The following is a 20,694-nucleotide window of genomic DNA, read 5'->3' as shown; positions in this document are numbered from 1 at the left end:
CCTAATTGAAGTCCCCTACAATGATTGGGAAGGCATCAGGATGTACTGCTGTATGGCTGTTAATCACAGTGCTCAGTTCCTCCAGTGCCAGCCTTACATTAGCCTGGGGCAGAATATGCCCTGTGACCAGGATGATGGTGGTGAACTCTCTTGGTAGGTAGAATGCACTACACTTGATCGCCTGATAATGAGCAGGACTGGGACATAATTGTCACATTTGTGCACCATGATGAATTGATGATGACACAAACGCCACTTCCCCTTGTTTTTATTGATGACGCTGTCCGGGCAGCACAATGGAGAGTGTAGCCCACGGGGTGTAGTGCCATGTCCGGAATGTCCACGTTTAACTATGTTTCTGTAAAGCACATCACATAGCATTCTGTGGTAACTCTCTGATGTTGAAGCCTGGCTTGGAGTTCATCAAGTTTGTTCTCCAAGAATTGTACATTGGCCAAGGGGATGGTTGGGAGCGGAAGCCGGCGTCTCAGTTTAACCTGTAGCCCCACTCTGCGTCCACCTGGTCAGGTCTTCTTTACATGGCCTATGGGTCTGCTGCTGGTCATTCCCACGATGTTTAAATGGTCCATGCGATGCCTCTTTAAATTTCCCGCAATGTTCTAATGGACTGAGCATCTGCTTTTTGAAATTCCACAAAGTTTAAATGGCTTGATCGCTGACTGTTTAAAACTCCCGTGGTGTTGAACTTGCCTAAGCGCCGGCTGTTTAAAGGTTCAACGGAGACTGCTAATTCTTCCAATTCCGAGGGTATCTTAGCATATCCTTATTTATGGGTAGGTTTGAGTTTATGGCTCTGGTTCTGGGGTTGAATTTCAATAGTTCTGAATAGGAATAGTTGATCATTCCTGGCAGAGCTGCACGCAAAGAGTTGCCACTGTAAGGCGCCATCTTATTTGCCTATATCTTCCCAAAATTAATGGGGGGGGGGCATGGAGAACAGAATATGACATGAAGCCAACTTTGCTTAGTCTAAAATTGATTTCATTCTACCACACTTAAAATCTAACTTGCCAAAATCAAAAGAAAATGCTCAGTCAGAAATGTTACATTGATGTTTTTTACTGTTACAAATTGATGCTTAAATTTGGTTTCCTTTTAAAACTGAAATGTTCATAACCAAACTAATTTATTACAATGGTAAAATAACAAACATGCTTTAATTTGCCATTTTGAATAAATTTCTTGATATAAAATTACTTTCCTGTTTCAATTTAAAGAAATGAGAACTTCCTGTAGCCTTTTTCTGAAACAAAGTGGTGTGATTTACAGAAATAAGAAGTCAGATAGCCAAAAATGTAAACAAGCTACTTTCTGTCTCTAATTTAGTTATTCAGAAAACTACAGTCAAATTAGAGTGGCTAATACAATGATGTATTGGAAAAGATGCAACTGGTCAGGTTTTCTATCATTAAGCTGAATTTAATTAGCTATGCTGATATCTATGGAGTGGACACGGAGACACACAGGAGACTGCAGATGATGGAATATGAAGCCACAAACCATCTGCTGGAAGAACTCAGTGGGTCAAGCAACATCAGTGGTATTTTGGGCAGGAACCCCGTGCATGGATGTGGACATGTTTGGCTTGAAAAACAAATCTCAACAGTCAACCGAAAAGGGAGTAACATCTATTTGTATGACATTACCACGTTTCACTTCCTCATGAATCTGTATTGAGCATAACTCTGGAGGTATGGCAGCAAACACAAATGGGAAAATGACAAGGAAAGGTAGAAAGTTGATACCAAAGGATCTATGTTGAATTATAGGACATTGCAGGACTGGAGGCAACTATAAAGTCTATGGTTTCTCCCGACTTTTTTCAAATAGTCACACACCTTTGCTGTTTCACCATGGACATGATTAATTTTACTTCTCAAATATGGAATTCGATTTCTCATTGGAAGTAATGATAGAAATTGTGTTCACCGTCCTGTTAGAGGCAGGCACAGTGCAAATTATAAGAATTCATTGCATAAACTAAAAAGATCCTTCTCAACATCTTGTCTTACAGAATTCCGCAAAAATCAGACATCTTCGGTACCATATATAGCAAAGAACAAAACATTTCTCTGCAGGCCAATGATCTCCACACTCTTATCAATTTTCCACTACAGTGCCACTTGCTGCCTAAATGACAATGTCTTCGTAGTTTGTATGAATCTTTATCTTAAGCTGAAACCATTTAAGAAGATCCTCTTTGCAGAATATTTTCCCACAAAAGATTTCAACCCATTTGGACTTTTTGTATGCTTTATCAAGCGCCAGTATCCTGTCTAAAGGTTGAATAAATAATACAGTGGTGAAGCTTGCCATGCAAGATTAGTTCTCTTAGGTTGATCGAAAAGACTGTATTTCTGCCAGGGAACAAGGGAAGAGATTTAAAATAACAATTTGGCAACCAAACTAGTTGTGCAACTGAACATGTCATCAATTATCCCCTATCTTGTGAAAATGTCATATACATGGTATACGTCAATTAAGGGCAAACAAAGAGTCACTATTAGCCCCAAATAATAAGAGAAAGAGAAGCAAGTTTGAAACTAGGAACATGAGTACTGAGGGTAACTCAAGTTAAGTCACTTTTATTTATTGTTCGTACCATGCTCTTTTCAGCACCTGTCTATTTTGTGTTACCAGGTAGATGGAACTAGTGGAGTTCATTTAAATCAGTGCGGACTAGAAGGGCTGATTGTGGCCTGTTTCCGTACTGTAATTGTTATATGGTTATGGTAAAAGACCAGATAGCATTTCTCCAGGACCACGAAGTATATTTACATAATTATAAAGTTAGAATAGGAGTTAAACACATTGAAATATTAAAATATTAAGACATATACAGTAAAGGTCCACGGTACACTTTTCACATATGTTTTGGGAACTTAGGAGTCTGATGGCTTGGGGGAAAAAACTGTTTCCCAATCTGGACCTGAGTTCTGCAGTACCTCCTACCAGATGGCAGATGGGAGAACAGTTTACGTGAGGGGTGTGTGGAGTCCTTCACAATGTTTATTGCCTTTCGCCTTCATGGTAGGAAGAGAGCCCCAATGATCTTTTCCACTGACTTCACTATCCTCTGCAGGGTCTTGTGGACCGAGGGGGTACTGCTTCCACACCAGGCAGTGATGCAGTTGCACAGGATGCTCTCAATATATCCTCTGTAGAATGCAGTGAGGATGGAGGGTGGGAGATGAACATTCCTCAGCCTTCACAGGAAGAAGAGGTGCTTCTGGGCTTTCTTGGCTATCCAGCTGGTGTTAAGGGACCAGATGAGATTCTCCACCAAGTGCATTTCAAGAAACTTAATAATCTTGACGACCTCAATGGTCAAGTTGTCAATGGTCAGCAGAGCGTGGTCCCATCAGGCCCTTCTGAAGTCAACAACCATCTCTTTTGTTTTACTAACGTTCAGATACAGGTTGTTGGCTCTGCACCATCTCTGTACACTGCCTCCTCATTCTTACTAATAAGGCCCACCATGGTCATGTTGTCAGCAAACTTGATGATGTGGTTTGAGCTGTGTTTAGCAGCACAGTGATGGGTCAGCAGAGTGAATAGAAGTGGACTAAGCATGCAGCCTTGGGGGGGACCCCATGGAAGTGCTGTTACCGATAGGACCCGCAGGGAGCGAAGGACCAGAGATGCAGGGCTCCTACAGGGTCCAGCCGCCCAGCTGACTGCCATTGGCTCTGCACAGGCTTTGAGTGGCCCAATGAGGGAGCTGGCGGTGGCTTTATTTGAAATCTTATGATCTCAGGGTCTCTGCCCAAGATGGAGGTGCCTATTAATCAACAGCAGCCATGAGGCTGCAGACTCCAGGAAAGTGGAGATCTGGAGCAGGGCACAGAAAACAGGAAGACCAGCCCCCACTTAAGAAGGAGAAGCAGAAGAGATGACGCACTGGATAGTGACCATAGAGGTGCTGTGTGGCGGGATGCTGGTGACTCGAGGTGAGGAATTCATGGAAGCTGTGGGCTGCTGGTCAGATCATGATTATTTACCCTTGTAACCATGCCTCCAAAGCATAAATCCAATGGAAGAAAAGCTCTGTACAATCCTCCCTTGATGCCTACTTCAAGAAATTTGACTAACTGATGCTAAATCAGAACCTTATGCACCTGTTCGAACTTACCTACAAATCTGATATAAAGACCAACTTAGGAACAGATCTTATTCGTAACCTGGGGACTGTCAGTATATTATTAATATTAATGCACAGAACTAATCCTGTATCATATATTTCAAAAGTATGTATCACTATTAGCAAGCTAAAGGAGACAATAAAAAATGAGAATCAAATGTATGAAAATAACAACAGATGACACAAACTAAGAAACAGACACAATGAATTAATGACATTAAAATAGGAAAAAAAGTTATGGAAATATAATGATTTTCTTTAATTTCCTCTGCAAAGAAGTACATTGGTTTCCAAGATTTTGTTTTTCACCTAGGTTACATTATGTGATGCCTTCTGTTGTGATGACATCATAAGTGTCCATGGTAACTCAGCTTTCTAGGCTACATTTGCTTTAAGACATGCCAAGATATTTTAAGTTTAGTTGGTTCACAAGAAGATTAAGAAAACTAAAGAAAGTAAGAAGTCCATCTTTGACAGATTTATTACAATTTATACTAAGAAAAATACAAAATGTCACGGAATATGAAAGACTAAATGACTTTGATCAAGAAGAAAAGCCCTTTACTGTGGCAGAACAGTTACAACTTGGGCACTACTGACATTGAGGAAAATAAAGCACGAGTACCTGATTTTCATATAATTAATAATGGCCTTGGCTTGGTCGACAGTGAAGAATTCCACACCACGATTCTTAGCTGAACTTGACTGAGTAACTTCGGTCATGAGTTTTGTGAGCTCTCTTAAATTATCTAGCAATGGCAAGTGTTTGTCTGCAATAAAACACATCAATTGAGTTCATGCCTTAGAAAATGTTCCAATTCATATAACATGATGGCACATAAATTAGAGAATGACAAAATCAATTTGAAAGCTTGTTTTATCCACTGTTAAATTAAAGATATTATCTCACATATGTAATAACAAAATCATTAATTTAACTATCAATGGTAAGATGGGTTTGATTTTAGCTTTTCACAAATCATAACATTTTCTTCCATTAGGTTTCTTTGAAATCCACAAAAAAATACATTATTTCTCACTAATGACAATCCAGAGATTATGTGAATGTACACAGGCAAAATTCCTTGATATCTAGTTCATCCTGCAACTCCTCTTATTTACTGTTGTAGCCTCAAATGATTATTTTGTCTCATCCCAAATTATTTCTAGATCTAATTTGTAAACATTATCATATCTAGGTGGAGACAATTCATCTCTGACTAGATTAGACTGTTATTTTCTGAGAGGCATAGATAGGGTGGACAACTATGAGCTTTTTTCCAGGGCAGCAATGATGAATACCAGAGGACATCTGTTTAAGGTGAGGAGAGGAAAGTTTAGGGAAGATATTAGTTTTTTTTAAACACATAGAGAGTGGTGAGTATGTGGAATGGTGGTGGAGGCTGGTACAATAGGGACATTTAAAAGACTCTTAGATAGGAACATAGATGTAAGAGCAAAGGTTATGGGCCGTGGGGTTGTGAAGAATTAGATTGATGCTAGAATATATTTATATAGGTCAGCACAACCTTGTGGACTGAAGAGCGCATAATGTTTGTCCTGTTCTATATCTACAAACGAATGCTGCTAAGAAAATAAATATTAATTTACAAGTCACATTTTTGCAATTGAAAATCACATCCAAGCTGGGAATCATTTTTACAAAAATATATTAGTTTATATCTTGTACAAAAATTATTTTCAGAAACAGTTTCATCAAAGATTTTAGCAATGAACTAGGCCATATTTATACAAGAGCAAAATAACATGCTAATGAAAAGATAAACAATGGTTTAAATTTAAATTGTACCTAAAAACACATTTCTACATCTTCTGAATTTATGGCAATAATTTCCTGTGGAATTACATTACTGTCTTGTGATTGATATGTGAATTACATCAAAAATTATACTTACTGCTGAGGTTCTCCAAAATTATATTTAATAGAGTCATGAAGACAGATATTAGGAGTATTGTGAAGTCTTGCTCTTTGGCCCACCAAAACCCGGAGACATAATAATCCAAGAGGATGCCTTCTTTCATGCAATGCTTGTACTGTTTGAGTTGCAGAATTTCAGCCAAGGCTCTTTAATGAACAGAAAGAAATAGGAAACTCACATTGCCCAGAAAACAATTTTCTAGGTAACATGCTTTTAAAATAGATTACTTTGGAATTCAATGACATTGAATAAAGTGGAGAAGAATACATTAGTCAGAACATAGTGGTAGCTCAAAGGCTCAAGTTTGAGGAATAACACTGCATCTTCAATCTGCGCACATTGCAACCTTCAGGACAATATTGCATTCTATAATTTCCAGTATCTGGATCAGTAACCTATCCATGATATTCATTCAAATTGTCTTTATTTCTTCCCACCATCCCTCCCCCATTTTTGTTTCCTCCAGGAGTGAAAGACATGCCCACCCTGATCTACTGGGCAAGTATTCCCTTGCATTCTTTTGCCTATTTTCTCACTCTCTAACTGCTCCTATTCACTCAATGACCATCTATCCTTGTTTACTGTTTATCCCTGTTGTCACTCCCATTATATCCTATAGGAGACACCCCTTTCCTCGCTCTCTTTGAAGCATATCAAGCTTCTTTTACCTCCTTCCCAGTTCTGATGAAGGATCTTTGACTTGAAACATTTGCTCTGTTCCCTTTCTCACAGATGTGACCTGACCTGTTGAGTATTTACAGCATTTTCTGCTTTTACTTTAGATTTCCACCATCTGCAGTTTTTTTTAAAAATTCACTTGCCTGTGGTTATAGAGTCATAGTTATTTGGCTATACAACACAATGTAACTGTGAATATTTATGTACTATTCATCTCTTGTATTTATGATCTTTTTAACTTAAGGTTTACTATTATAGTCTGGCTGCCACAAGAGTTTGGATGGATAGGTAGAATGTACGATGACTGCAATATGATAACAAACTCATTATTATTATTAGACATGCCGATTAAACGTCCTCTAAATTGTCTATTTTCTAGGAACTCTCCTTTGTGTTGGGGGATTACAATTAATGGGTATAGTTGAGATTGAGTTGGTGAATAAAAATGTCCTTTTCAGGAAAGTGTGACAATCATATGATTAGATTTAATTGCTTCCAGTTATGTATTCACCATTTATTGTTCATCCCATGTATATACCATAAAAGGTTGAATTCACAAGTCAGAAGAAGTTCTTTGTTGAAGTTTGAGGACATCATCTGCTTGAAATGTTTCTTTCTTTGGCTTGGCTTCGCGGACGAAGATTTACGGAGGGGGTAAATGTCCACGTTAGCTGCAGGCTCGTTTGTGGCTGACAAGTCCGATGCGGGACAGGCAGACACGGTTGCAGCGGTTGCAGGGGAAAATTGGTTGGTTGGGGTTGGGTGTTGGGTTTTTCCTCCTTTGCCTTTTGTCAGTGAAGTGTTTACTCTTCAATGAATCTACAGACGCAATGAATGTTAATCTTATCAATGCAGTTGTCTTCCAGTGATAGAACCATAGAACATTAAAGAACAGAAACAGGCCTCTTCAGCCCTTCAAGTCTGTGCCGAACCATTTGTTTTTTGCCTAGTCCCACTGACCTGCACCCAGTCCATAGCCCTCCAAACCTCTCTCATCGATGTACCTGTCCAAATTCCTCTTTAAATGTTAAAACTGAGCCCCCATTCACCACTTCAGCTGGGAGCTCGTTCCACACCCCCACCACTCTCTATGTGAAGAGGTTCCCTCTCATGTTCCCCCTAAACATTTCCACTTTCACTCTTCACCCATGTATCTGGTTTGTATCTCAACAACCCTCACTGGAAAAAGCCTATCTACATTTACTCTGTCTACTTACCTCAAAATTTTTAAAACTCTGTCAAACCTCCCTTCATTCTTCTTCGCTCCAGGGAATAAAGTCATAACCTGTTTAGTCTTTCCCTGTAACTCCTGAAGTCCGATCAACCTCCAAGTAAATCTTCTCTGCACTCTTTCTATCTTGTTGATATCTTTCCTGTAGTTAGTTGATCAAAATTGTACATAATAATCCAAATTTGGCCTCACCAATGTCTCATACAACTTTAACATAAGATCCCAACTCTCGTATTCACTGATTTATAAAGGTAATATACCAAAAACTCTCTTTACAACCCTATCCACCTGTGACACCACCTTCAGGAATTATATATCTGTAATCCCAGATCCCTCTGTTCTACCACACCCCAAAATGCAACACCTCACACTTGTCTGCATTAAATTCCATCTGCCATTTTTCAGCCCATTTTTCCAGCTGGTCTAGATCCCTCTGCAAGTTTTGAAAACCTTCTTCGCTGTCCATAACAGCAAATCTTAGTGTCATCTGCAAACTTACTGATCCAATTTACCACATTATCATCCAGATCATTGACATAGATGACAAACAACAATGGTCCCTGCACCGATCCCTGAGGCACACCACTCCAGGCCTCCAGTCTGAGAAGCAATCATCCACCAGTACTCTCTGGCTTCTCCTGTCCAGCCATTGTTGAATCCAGTTCACTACTTCACCATGAATGTCTGAACCTTCCTGACTAACCTCCCACATGGGATCTTGTCAAAGGCCTTACTAAAGTCCACGTAGACAACATCCACAGCCTTTCCTTCATCAACGTTCCTAGTAATATATGATTCAAAAACACTTTTTTCCCTTATTTGCCCCTGTGCTCCACAGTTTTACATTTGTAATCAAACAATTCACATATAATTAAGGTACACATTTCATATTTTATTAAAGGGTTGTGAACATTTTGGTTTGACCATGTAGAAATTTCAGCACTTTTTATACATTCTGCTCTCACTTCAGGGCACCATAATATTTGAGACATAGCAATGGTATGTATATTAAAGTAGACATGTTTAGTACTTTGATGCTAACCCTTGCATGCAATGATTGCTTGAAGTCTGTGACTGCTGAGTATCTTCCCTGGTGATACTCCGCCAGGCCTCTACTGCAGCCATCTTCAGCTTCTGCCTGTATCGGGGATGTCCCCTGAAGTTTTCTCTTCAGCATATGGAAGGCATGCTCAATTGGATTTAGATTAGGAGACTGACTTGGTCATTCAAGAATGTTCCAGTTTTTAGCTTTGAATAACTTCTTTGTTGCTTTATTTGGGATTATTGTCTTGCTGTAGGATGAAGTACTGTTCAATGCATTTGGAGGCATTTGCTCGAACCTGAGCAAATAAGATGTTTCTCCACCTCATAATTCATTTTGCCACAGCCAGCCATCAGAGTTACATCATCCATGAAGATAAATGTGCCAGAACCTGTGGCAGCCATACAGGCCCAGGCCATAACACCCCCACCACCATGTTTCACAGAGAAGGTGGTATGCTTTGGGTCTTGGGCAGTTCCTTTTTTCCTCCACACTTTGCACTTACCATCACTCTGATACAGGTTAATCTTGGTCTCATTTGTCCACATGACCTTTTTCCAAAGTTCTGCAGGCTCATTTTAATACTTCTTGGCAAACTGTTATCTGTCCATCCTGTTTCTACAGCTAACTAGTGGTTTGCATCTTGCAGTGTAGCCTCTATTTGTGTTCATGAAGTCTTCTGCAGCAGACAGTAGTCATTGACACATCCACACCTGCCTCCTGAAGAGTTTCTGATCTATCGAACAGATGCTTGGGGATTTTTATTCATTATGATGAGTATTCTGTCACCAGAATTGGAGATCTTTCTAAGCCTTCCTGTCCTTTTGCAATGGCTGAGTTCACCAGTACAAGCTTTCTTTTTAATGATGTTCCAAATAGTTGATTTTGGTATTTCTAACGTTTGGGCAATGTCTCCTTATGTTTAAAAAACTACAGATTCCAAAGGTAATCTAAAGCTTAAAAGCAAGCCTAGATCTCTTATACCTGCACCAATGAAACAATTAAACATACTTAAGTAATCACAAACGCCCAAACATTATGGTTCTCTAAAATGGGGAACAAACAAATGTACTCTATAAAGAGGGCTATAATTTCTACATGCTCAAACCAAAATGTGTACAAATAACCTTGAATACATTTTGGAATGTGTATTTGAATCACATGTGAATTGTTTGATTAATTTAAAAAAAAATTAAAACTGTGGAGCACAGGGACAAATAAAAGAAAAATAGTGTCTCTGACCCAAACATTATGGAGGCGACTTTACATTGCTATGTGCATTATTCTTATCTGCTGTGGATACAATGCAAACTAGATATCATTGATAGGTTCGATATTTCGAACAATGTTTAGCTCTGAACAACGCACCAATCTTGTACAAAGTCACGATTCTTTCAACTATGAACTGCTCATCAAGAAATTTAACGTTTAGGTGGTGGAGGTTTGCGGTAGGACTTCTCTGTTGTGTTCCATGTACAGTTCCCAAATTTGTTCGAATACTGTGATGTTACTTCTTAAATTATATGTTATTTTTTCCAATGGAATACATTTATTCATTTCTATGTACCATTGCTGTATTCTCAGGCCATCTTCAAATTTCCAGGTTGACATAATACATTTTTTTGCTACAGCTAAGGCTATCATAATAAATCTTTTTGTGCTCCATCCAAATCGAGTCCAAGTTCTTTACTTCTTATATTACTTAGAAGAAAGATCTCTGGATTTTTTGGTATGTTGCTTTTTGTGATTTTATTTAATACCTGGTTTAGATCTTCCCAAAACTTTTCCACTTTCTCACATGCCCAAATTGCATGTACTGTTGTTCCCGTTTCCTTCTTACAATGAAAACAGTTGTCTGATACTGTTGGGTCCCATTTATTTAACTTTTCGGCCCTGGTGTATAGCCTGTGTAACCAATTATATTGTATCATGCGTAACCTTGTGTTTATTGTATTTCTCATAGTTCTGAAGCATAGCTTTTCCCATGTTTCATTCTTTATCTTTATGTTTAGATCTTGTTCCCATTTTTGTTTGGGTTTACAGCTTGTTTCCTCGTTCTCTTTCTCTTGCAGTTTGATGTACATGATTGTTATAAAATGACAGAAGGAGAAGACGACGAAATTAACTGACCCAGTATGTAAAAGTAGAAGACACAAATTTCTTGTTTATTTTCATTGTGTGATGACATTGTTTAATGGGTTTAATGTATCATATAGGTTGAATGTTGAGTGGGTGGGGAGGGGGTGGTGAAGGAAGGAGGGAAGGGAGGGGGAGAAAGGGGAGAAAATGACACTGTGTATATTCAAGAGGGAAATGTTTGTGTGTATTTTGGTCAGTATGGTTCATAGTGTGAAAAATAAAAAAATGTAATGTTTTAGCCTCAATCATTTAAATGAATGGATTCATTGCTGCGTTATACCCAATGCATGGGAATACATTGGGGACTATAACTTAAAACACAAGAACTGCAGATGCTGGACTCTGGAGCAAAGAGAGAAGCTAGAAGGTTAGGCATAGGGAGAAGTGGTGAATGTTTGAGGTCGAGACACTTGTTTATCCATTTCTTTCTGCACATGCTGCCTGACCTGCTGAGTGCTGCCAATTTCTCATTCTTCGCTCCTAATGAAAATTGCTAGAGGGCATTCTTTATAGTCCATACAGACTATATCTTCCTTCTCCAGTCTGCTGCAAGGTAAATACGTTCATATTCTTGGGACTTCTTGTAGCTCTTCTTGTCCTGCTGCTTTACCTTCTTTTAACTTCAGGTTGTGCCTTATGTCTCTCAGGAATGCGTCTGCCCACTGCTCTTTGTCCACCAATGGCCACAGTTCTTGCTTCACTTTGTTGCATTGTATGCAAGAAAACAGTATGCCTCATTCGCATCTACTGTAGGCCACATTGACACACTGGTATAGAATTTCATTTTTAATAGACCAATGGCTTTTCCATTATAATTCTGGTATTTATGTAGTTCCATTGTACCTGTGCAGATCTGTTGCGATTAGTCAGTGGACTGGTGTCAGGCAAGAAGAATTAACCCTTAACCCAGAATACAGTACTGGTTGATGGAAATGCAGAGCAGTGTGGATGCTTTCAGATGCAAGAGCAAGGATGAAAGTTTTATTGCAGAAAATCACATCTGCCAACTCGTACTCTCAGAAGGACATTCCACTGATTCATAAAAGTTCTGATAATCAAGAGACATATGGGAACTGGTAGTAAAAGATTATGTTTTTTACATATTAAAATAATATATTCCTTTAACACATTAAACTGTGATTAAATAATTGAAGTCAAAAAAATCTGTTCAAGAAGGTTAGCATAAGGGACATAGTTCAACAACCCAGGTTCATTCTTGCCCCCTGTGATGTCTATGCGGAGTTTTTGAGTTCTCCCTGAGACTGTTTGGCACTTGTTCAGGTGCTCCAGTTTCCTCCCACATCGCAAAGATGTATGAATTGATTGGTTAAATGGTCACTAAAAATTGTCCCTAGTGTGCAAGTGATTTGTAGAACTTGAATGGAATTGATGGGAATGTGAGGAGAATAAAATGTGTTAACTTTAAGATTCGGGTAAATGGGTTTCATGCTGTAATCTAGTAGTTCCCACCCTTTTTTATGCCCCGCACCCCTAAAAATTTTTAATATGTTCTCACACCCCCTAAAGTAATAATTTATTTAAGAATAAAGGTGAAGGTGACCAAAACAAATTTGTAGAATCAATTTTTAATAATATATAAACAAAAATGAAACATATGGAAAAGAAAAAATATTACAACAAATTCAAAGTTGCATAAACCCTACAAAAAAATTAAATTTTCATCCATGCATGAAATTTCTTTAAAAAAAATTAAAAAACTAATGTTCAAATGTTCATAAGCCAATTTAAATTTAATGACTCTTTTGTTCCTGTTTATTGTTTAAGAGTTTTTCAAAATGTGGCCCTTTGTTGCTGATAGTAGTCCACACGTCTGCCTGTGCACCCAAGTGATTTCTAGATTCTGTCTTGATTGACAAAAGGGCACTAAATCCAGACTCGCATAAGTATGTCGTCGCAAATGGGATGAGCACAGTTAGTGCTTTTTCACAAAGTCTTGGAAACATGTCCATGGCCGAACACCAATATTGTTCCAAAGTTTTGCTTTCAAACTGGATTTCAAGAACACAATTGTGCGCAGTTCAATAAGATCTTCCTTCAGCTCTTCATCATCCGACATATTATTCAAATTGAAGGAGTATGGATTTATAAAAAAAACTGAAATGCTATCTTGCACCCCTAATTGGGAAACCCTGCTCTAATCTATAGCCCCTTTCACAGTGACACCTTGTCCTAGTGGTTAAGGGTCCAGTGGTATGTGAATGGGAAGGTACCCAAGTGTTAAATCATGCCATGGATGACCATCGAAGTAGAATGCATCATACCTGGGCTATTCTGATGCCTACGAGCCAATTAGCCCAGTGTGAAAGGGACATGGACTATCCAGGGACAAGGTAGTGATGCGTTAATGATGTTTTTGTGTGAGTTCAGGAATGTGAAGGACACAAAAGATTAAAATGGTATAAACTTTGCCGATCTATATAAACCTTTATAAATTTCTAAAGAACCGTGGGAAAGTCACAGCGGGGGGAGGGGGGGGAAAGAGAGAGAGAGAGAGAGAGAAAGAGAGAGAGAGGAATGGCAGAGCTGCCCTCTCAGAATTCTTCCATGAGTGCTCCATGAGTGTTCCATGGATACATCCCTTTCTCTGCCGCATGGAATTCTGGAAGGGCAGGTCCACCATCACTCCTACTGTCTTTATAAAATTGTGTGCTATTGCTGCTATCACCTTCCCACGGTCCTTTATAAATGTTTAAAGGTTTTTATAGGTCGGTACAACAATAGGGGCTGAAGGGCTCATACTGTGCTGTACATAAAGCTTAATTATTATATAATTAAGCATGATTAATTTTGTTTAAATACAAGATCATAATACATTGATCAGGATTTAGGGCAGGTCCACCATTGCTCGATGCTTAACTCAGATGTCACCGGTGAAGGATAGACTCCCCTAACCCTGGGGATGTCTTGTGATGAGTGTGAAAGGACGCAGAGAACAGGTTAACAGTGGTCCAGTGTGAATGGCAAAAACAGCTTCTTTAACCGGTTCACTGACCAGCCAAATTACTGGTTAGCCCAGTGGTTCTCAACCTTTTTCTTTCTACTCGCATAACACTTAAGTATTCCCTATGCCGTAGGTGCTCTGTGATTAGTAAGGGATTTCTTAAGGTGGCATGTGGGTGGAACAAAAAAGTTTGAAAACCACTGTTTTAATCGTACCCAATTGACTCGGTATGTGCATGGTTTCATAACTCCAAAGGAAATGGGTCAATGACAATTTTTCTCAAGCAAAATATTTCAATTACAATTGGGTCTCGAGCAGAGATTCTCAACCTTCTCTTCCCACTCACATCCCATCTTAAGCAATCCCTTACTAATCACACAGCCCTGATGGCATAGGGATTACTTAAAGTGGGATGTGAGTGGGAAAATACCAAAATTTACTTGTAAATGGGGCTACATTAAGTTGCATCAGCTCTATCTGGTATTATTGGTTTGTCCACTCACAGATTGGGCAGTTTAGCGTAGCACTTGGTGCAACGCTGTTATAGCAGCAGCAACCCAGGTTCGTATCAGTGTCTGTAAGGAGTTTGTCCACCCTCTCTGTAATTTGTACAGGTTTTCTCCAGGTGTTCTGGTTTCCTCCAAAACATAAGGGGGTTGTAGGTTAATTGGGTGTAATTGGGCTCATGGGGTGGAAGGGTCTGTCACGGTGCTTTATCTCTTAAAATTCTCTGAGTGCATGGAACTTGTAGAGGTGCATAATGTTTTATTCTGCCCTTAGACTCTTAGCTTCTCCAAATGGCTATCTTTATAATCCAGTAAAGCAGTATTGCCATTGTTTTCACCACCAAGATATTCAAATGGAGGAGAAACACTCATTATACATATAAAAATAGACTTTGGGAGATATATGAGTCAGTTCTGAAGAGGGATTCCTGATATCAGCAGTGTCCTCTAAGTGGCAAAAGAAGCAACAACCCAGCCTTCTTTGCCCCTAATTTTATTGAAACTTACAGTTCGTTTAATATATGGAGCTTAGAGCTCCAACATTGGACCCAACAGTCAGAAATATAACAAAATGTCAGGCATGCTAACAAGGATTATGACTGAAAGTGTCTGGTCCAATTTTGTAATTAGCAATTTTACTTGACAATGTATGTACTGGGTACACAATCTTATCCAGAGGTTAAAAATAACAATTTTGAACATATACCAGCCATACAAAACCAGTGCCAAGCAATCCAGTTTTGAGACAATGAAATTTGACGCAAACTATATTTATTCCCCTATTACATATTTAATTTTCATTTGCACACTGAAATCTCACAGAAGATTCTGAAGGCAAATCAGAAATACAAGTAACTTTGTACACCTCAATCAATTTACAAGAGGAATTTAACACTAATAAACCAATAATTAATTGAATCTCACCCTTCTGGCATAATTTAGATTTGAGAGAAAATACACTGGGCATGATGAACTAACTGCTGCAATCACGATTTATTCAAGAGTATAATTATCCTGACCCAAGTTTAAAAAAAACACCGTAACAATTTCATGTGTAAATGCAAATAAACGACAAGAGCTCTGGCTAACTTTCACAAACTTTTACTTCAGGAAATACTACCCCTCCCCCCAGAAGATAAGATGCTGAAACTAATTCTTTGAAATGTAAATCTAGCTAATTTGCAGAACACATTATTTTCTACTCTGACAAACATGCTTCCCTCTTGTTTTTTTTAAATTATTGAGTCTACTGGAGGCTGCTTTGCAGGAGAGAACACAGAATGGTTCTTTCACTTAAAACTCTACCCATATGGGTTTTTTTTTAATCTGAGTGGAAGCTCAGGGCTTCTGAGCACAAGCCCAAGTCCAGCCTTGCACTTAGCTAACCAGTAAATTGGCAGTTCAACGAACCAGTTCTAAATAGCATTTTTGCCATTCACACTGGACCACTCTTTCACACTCAACACCCAGCATAGCAAAGGGGTGTCTATCCTCCTTAAATGGACCCGCCATACTCCCAGTCCCTTTCACACTGGGCTAACTTGGTACGTTGATTCAAAATGAATCGGCGATGATACACCCTCCCTAGGTAGTTTGTCTCCGCGGCGATCTGACGCCTGTGTACCAGTTCGCAAGCATTCACACTGGCACGTTAAACGGTATACTGGTGGTTAATTACTGGGTTAAAATGCCAGTATGAATGGCTATGACTCACCAGGATGTTGTCTGGACTGGAGGACTTCAGTTACAAGGAGAGATAGATTAGGCTAGGCTTGTTTTCCCTGGAGCAAAGGAGATCTATTATAAGTATAATTATGCAAAGCACAGATGGAGTGGATAGTCTGTATATTGCAAGTGAAAGGGCATGTTTAAGGTGAGGAGGAGGAGGAGTTTTAAAGGGATTTGAGAGTGTCTTTACATACAGAGAATGGTTGAGGTCTGGAACCTGCTACCAGAGGAGATGGTGGAATCATATATAAGTGGCATTTAGACAGGAACTTGAATAGGCAAGGCTTCAAACGATACTAACACAGAAAAATAGGATGAGTGTAGTTGGGCAAAAAGGTAAGCATGGACATGGTGGGTTAAAGGGTACATTGCACTGTATGATTCTTGACTCTTGCAACACCTGTCTGCACTTTTGAACTCATATAGTCAGCCATTAGGCTTGGAAGTTTTTCCAGTGAACCTCTGTCAGCTTAACCAGGCAGTAATTTCAGCAGGTACCAAGATTTAATGGGGAAAAAATGGCTGCAGAAGAAAAATTTTCAATTTATTTTGAGGTAAGTAAATACTAGAAAATGGATAGAAGGTTTTCAGAATTAAATGTTTCAATTCTTCTAATAATTTTTAACATTTTTAATATTATTACTTATTTTAGAAATGCTTTTATCTTTAGAATGCTGGTGAATCTCAAAGTCATTCACAAACATTTCATCCAAATTAATATTTTAATAGCTAGAGAGCCAGCTAGCAGAGGCCTGATTAGCTATTAAGGTACTTCAAGGGATTAAGCATGTCAAAAGGTCTCTCTCTCTAGAGCTCAGTGTTAGGATCCATTAGTCCCTTTCACACTGGCACTTTAACCCAATAATTAACTGCCAATCTACTGATTAACATGCCAGTGTGAATGCTTGTGAACTGGCATTCAGGAATTAAATCACCCAGGGCTGAAGCTAGGGAGGAGCCCCTTTCACACTTGCAGTTGAACATGGGTTAAACCTGGAAATTTACCGGGAATTTAGCAGTTCACCTGCCAGTATGAATGCACCGAACCCATTATGGGGGCGGGGGGTACAAATCAACCTGGGACTGATACAACTAAGGAGGTTGTATCAGAACCAAACTGCTTCAACTTGGCTCGAATCTGGACAGGCCTCCTGCTATGGAGTGTAGCATTAGTGACATTATTGCCTGCAATGCATGCATCATCCTGACAGGAAACAGTCAGTCTGGCCAGGTTGTTTGGAGGGAAGATCAGTGTTTCAGCGTAGTTAAGGCTAGTGTTCTGTTTTTAGTGTAGATGTTATAGTATTGACATGACATGTAGTGTTAGTATTGTTTTAGTATTAGTGTGTAGCATTAGTGTTAGTAGACGATGCCGCTTTAGTTGCCCATTCAGAGCCAGCTCTTCAGCGCTTGACGTCCTGCTTTGCGGAAACTGCCAAAGTGTTTGGCCTGGAAGTCAGCCTGAAGAAAACTGAGGTCCTCCATCAGCCAGCCCCCCCACATCTCCATCGGGCACACAAAACTCAAAACGCTCAACCAGTTTACCTATCTCGGCTGCACCATATCATCAGATGCAAGGATCGACAATGAGATAGACAACAGACTCGCTAAGGCAAATAGCGCCTTTGGAAGACTACACAAAAGAGTCTGGAAAAACAACCAACTGAAAAGCCTCACTAAGATAAGCGTATACAGAGCCGTTGTCACCTACGGCTCCTAGAACGCTTCCACCAGCGTTGTCTCCGCTCCATCCTCAACATTCATTGGAGCGCCTTCATCCCTAACGTCGAAGTACTCGAGATGGCAGAGACCGACAGCATCGAGTCCATGCTGCTGAACATCCAGCTGTGCTGGGTGGGTCACGTCTCCAGAATGGAGGACCATCGCCTTCCCAAGATCGTGTTATATGGCAAGCTCTCCACTGGCCACCGTGACAGAGGTGCACCAAAGAAGAGGTACAAGGACTGCCTAAAGAAATCTCTTGGTGCCTGCCACATTGACCACCGCCAGTGGGCTGATATCGCCTCAAACCGTACATCTTGGCGCCTCACAGTTCGGCGGGCAACAACCTCCTTTGAAGAAGACCGCAGAGCCCACCTCACTGACAAAAGACAAAGGAGGAAAAACCCAACACCCAACCCCAACCAACCATTTTTCCCCTGCAGCCGCTGCAACCGTGTCTGCCTGTCCCGCATCGGACTTGTCAGCCACAAACGAGCCTGCAGCTGACGTGGACTTTTACCCCCTCCATAAATCTTCGTCCGCGAAGCCAAGCCAAAGAAAGAAAGTTTTATAATTAGTGTTGTGATAATGGTGGCCAACTGGTGGGACCAGGAGATGCAGGAGCTCTTCTCGATAAGGGCCAAGCAGGAAATCTCCAAACATAACAGGCACTGTGAGGGTCAGCCTGTTATATGAGAGGGTCATGTATAGGTTCAGGGACCTAGATCTGACACTAGCTTTGCCAGATTGTGATGGAGCTGGTCTTTGTCCTCAGTTTGAACAGTCTGAAGCCCACTGCAGTAGATTTTTCCCATGCTCTTTTATAAATTGTGGGCATGTTTTATTAAATTGTGCATGTTTTTTCCGCATGCTCTTTCATAAATTGTACGGCATTTGTTCTTTATTCCCACTATGATTTCACTGCCCTGCATGTACATAATACGTCACTCAGGACGTCATCATTGGAGGTTGCCCCCCCCCCCCCTTAGCTGTGCAATAGGCATTTAATGTTAAAAGGTGCACGGACCCAGGATTTCATGGTCCAGTGTGAACTGCCCTCTGGGTATTTCAACACAGGTCTTTCTCATGCCAATTTAGCAGGTTGTCAATGTGAAAAGGCCCAATGCCCATCAAGCTGGTCTAATTTGCCTATGTTTGACCTGTTTTCCTCTAAACCTTTTCTATCCATCTTTCAGGCATCATGCCCAAGGTGTCACTTGCAGGAAAATTCTCTCTACCATCTTTTGCCATTGCAGAAAGTGCCAATCATGGAGGGAATGTTGGGGAGCATTTTGCATAAGATGGAAGAGACTCTCAGGGAAGTTGGTGGAGAGTCATAAGAAAGATCAGTGGAAATAAGACAGGAAAGATAGACAGAAATGCTAGACAGGATAGGATCAGAGAATCAGGTTAAAAAATAAGATGATTAGTGGTGGAAAGAATGTGAACTTTGAAGGATTAAAGGTAAGGACTTAACTCAAGGAAAATGGCTGCCTCCAACTCTCCAGCAGCTCACACAACACCGAAGCTAGCATCAACCCTTTAGTTAAGATCCACTTCAGTAATATTGTGCTAGCCTTTTGTGCAACTGATGTAAAACTAACATTATATGCATGCAACATCATTGCCCATCAAACGGACTCTGTGCATTAATATGGTATCTACACAGAAGTGCTGTAAATAATTTAAATTTGTGGTATTTTGCTCTCAAATGAAATTGGCCATTCCAAAACCAATATTTGGGGATCTCTGCTCTCTTGCCTATGCTGACCCATCTCATGCTAACCTAAATATTCTGTTTTTAGTTTTTCTTTTACTGGCTTCACAAATACCATATTGATAGGTTATACCAAGGAACTCAACTAAATCATTATACAAATGGGAGATGCAGTAAGGGCTGGGTGAGAAGGCTGCGGAAAGTCAGCTCTCCCAAACAATGGATTTTTAAGTAGCATTTACAAAGTGAAGCTACGTTTGAATCCAACATGTTTTTGAGTAGCTTAAGCTGGTCCTTGTTGCACTTATTACTTACCTCTGGACTAAATCCACTGTTAATGGTACAAGGTCAGACACCTGGGAAAAGGAAATAAATTTCCAGGCCAGTGGATTTTCTCTTTCCTTCATAGTCTCCTCTTCATTCTATTTAATAAATAGAAACACATAATTCACTATAATGTGGATTAATTGGTGGCCATCATCAAAAGTTCCTTTAATTTTAATTACATTTTCTTTTGAGAACCTTTTTCCCTTGCTCTCATTTAAACTGGCCAATGTATAACTCTACAGCAAATCAGCAAATTGTCTAACTACAGATAGTACAGCTTAGTTCAGAACTCTTGTGGTCACAATAACTATAACAATCAGCTTAAAGCTCAGATAATTTTATTACCAGATAAAATTTGCCACGTTTGAACCAAAGACTTCTTGACAATATATTGACCATTAGGACAGCTCATGTTTTCTTCATTTGAAATGAAATAGAATTCAGACTTTCATTATGCAAATAGAGGCCATTCTTTCCATCTTGTCTCTGTTATACATTTCCAAAACCAACTCTCCCTACTGCTACTGTTGCTAAGAAATA

The 20,694-nt window shown here is 39.7% G+C and overlaps 1 protein-coding gene across 4 annotated transcripts in view; it reads right to left on the bottom strand.

Moving 5' to 3' along the window:
• cabcoco1 (ciliary associated calcium binding coiled-coil 1) overlaps nucleotides 1-20,694 on the bottom strand; it is a 151,263-nt gene that overhangs the window by 87,279 nt on the left and 43,290 nt on the right. For all 4 annotated transcript variants that reach the window (XR_011345569.1, XM_069900740.1, XM_069900741.1 and 1 more), the window contains 3 exons: nucleotides 20,143-20,249; nucleotides 6,079-6,248; nucleotides 4,788-4,932 (listed from right to left, as the gene is read on the bottom strand). Coding sequence is in view for 3 of the 4 variants with exons in the window: in XM_069900740.1 (XP_069756841.1) it covers nucleotides 4,788-4,932; nucleotides 6,079-6,248; nucleotides 20,143-20,249 (422 nt within the window). In the remaining variant the exon portion in view is untranslated. The remainder of the gene's footprint in view (nucleotides 1-4,787; nucleotides 4,933-6,078; nucleotides 6,249-20,142; nucleotides 20,250-20,694) is intronic.

The sequence above is a fragment of the Narcine bancroftii genome, chromosome 10 (assembly GCF_036971445.1).
Source record: "Narcine bancroftii isolate sNarBan1 chromosome 10, sNarBan1.hap1, whole genome shotgun sequence".
NCBI lineage: Eukaryota > Metazoa > Chordata > Chondrichthyes > Torpediniformes > Narcinidae > Narcine > Narcine bancroftii.
This window is presented reverse-complemented; position numbering and strand designations above follow the sequence as displayed.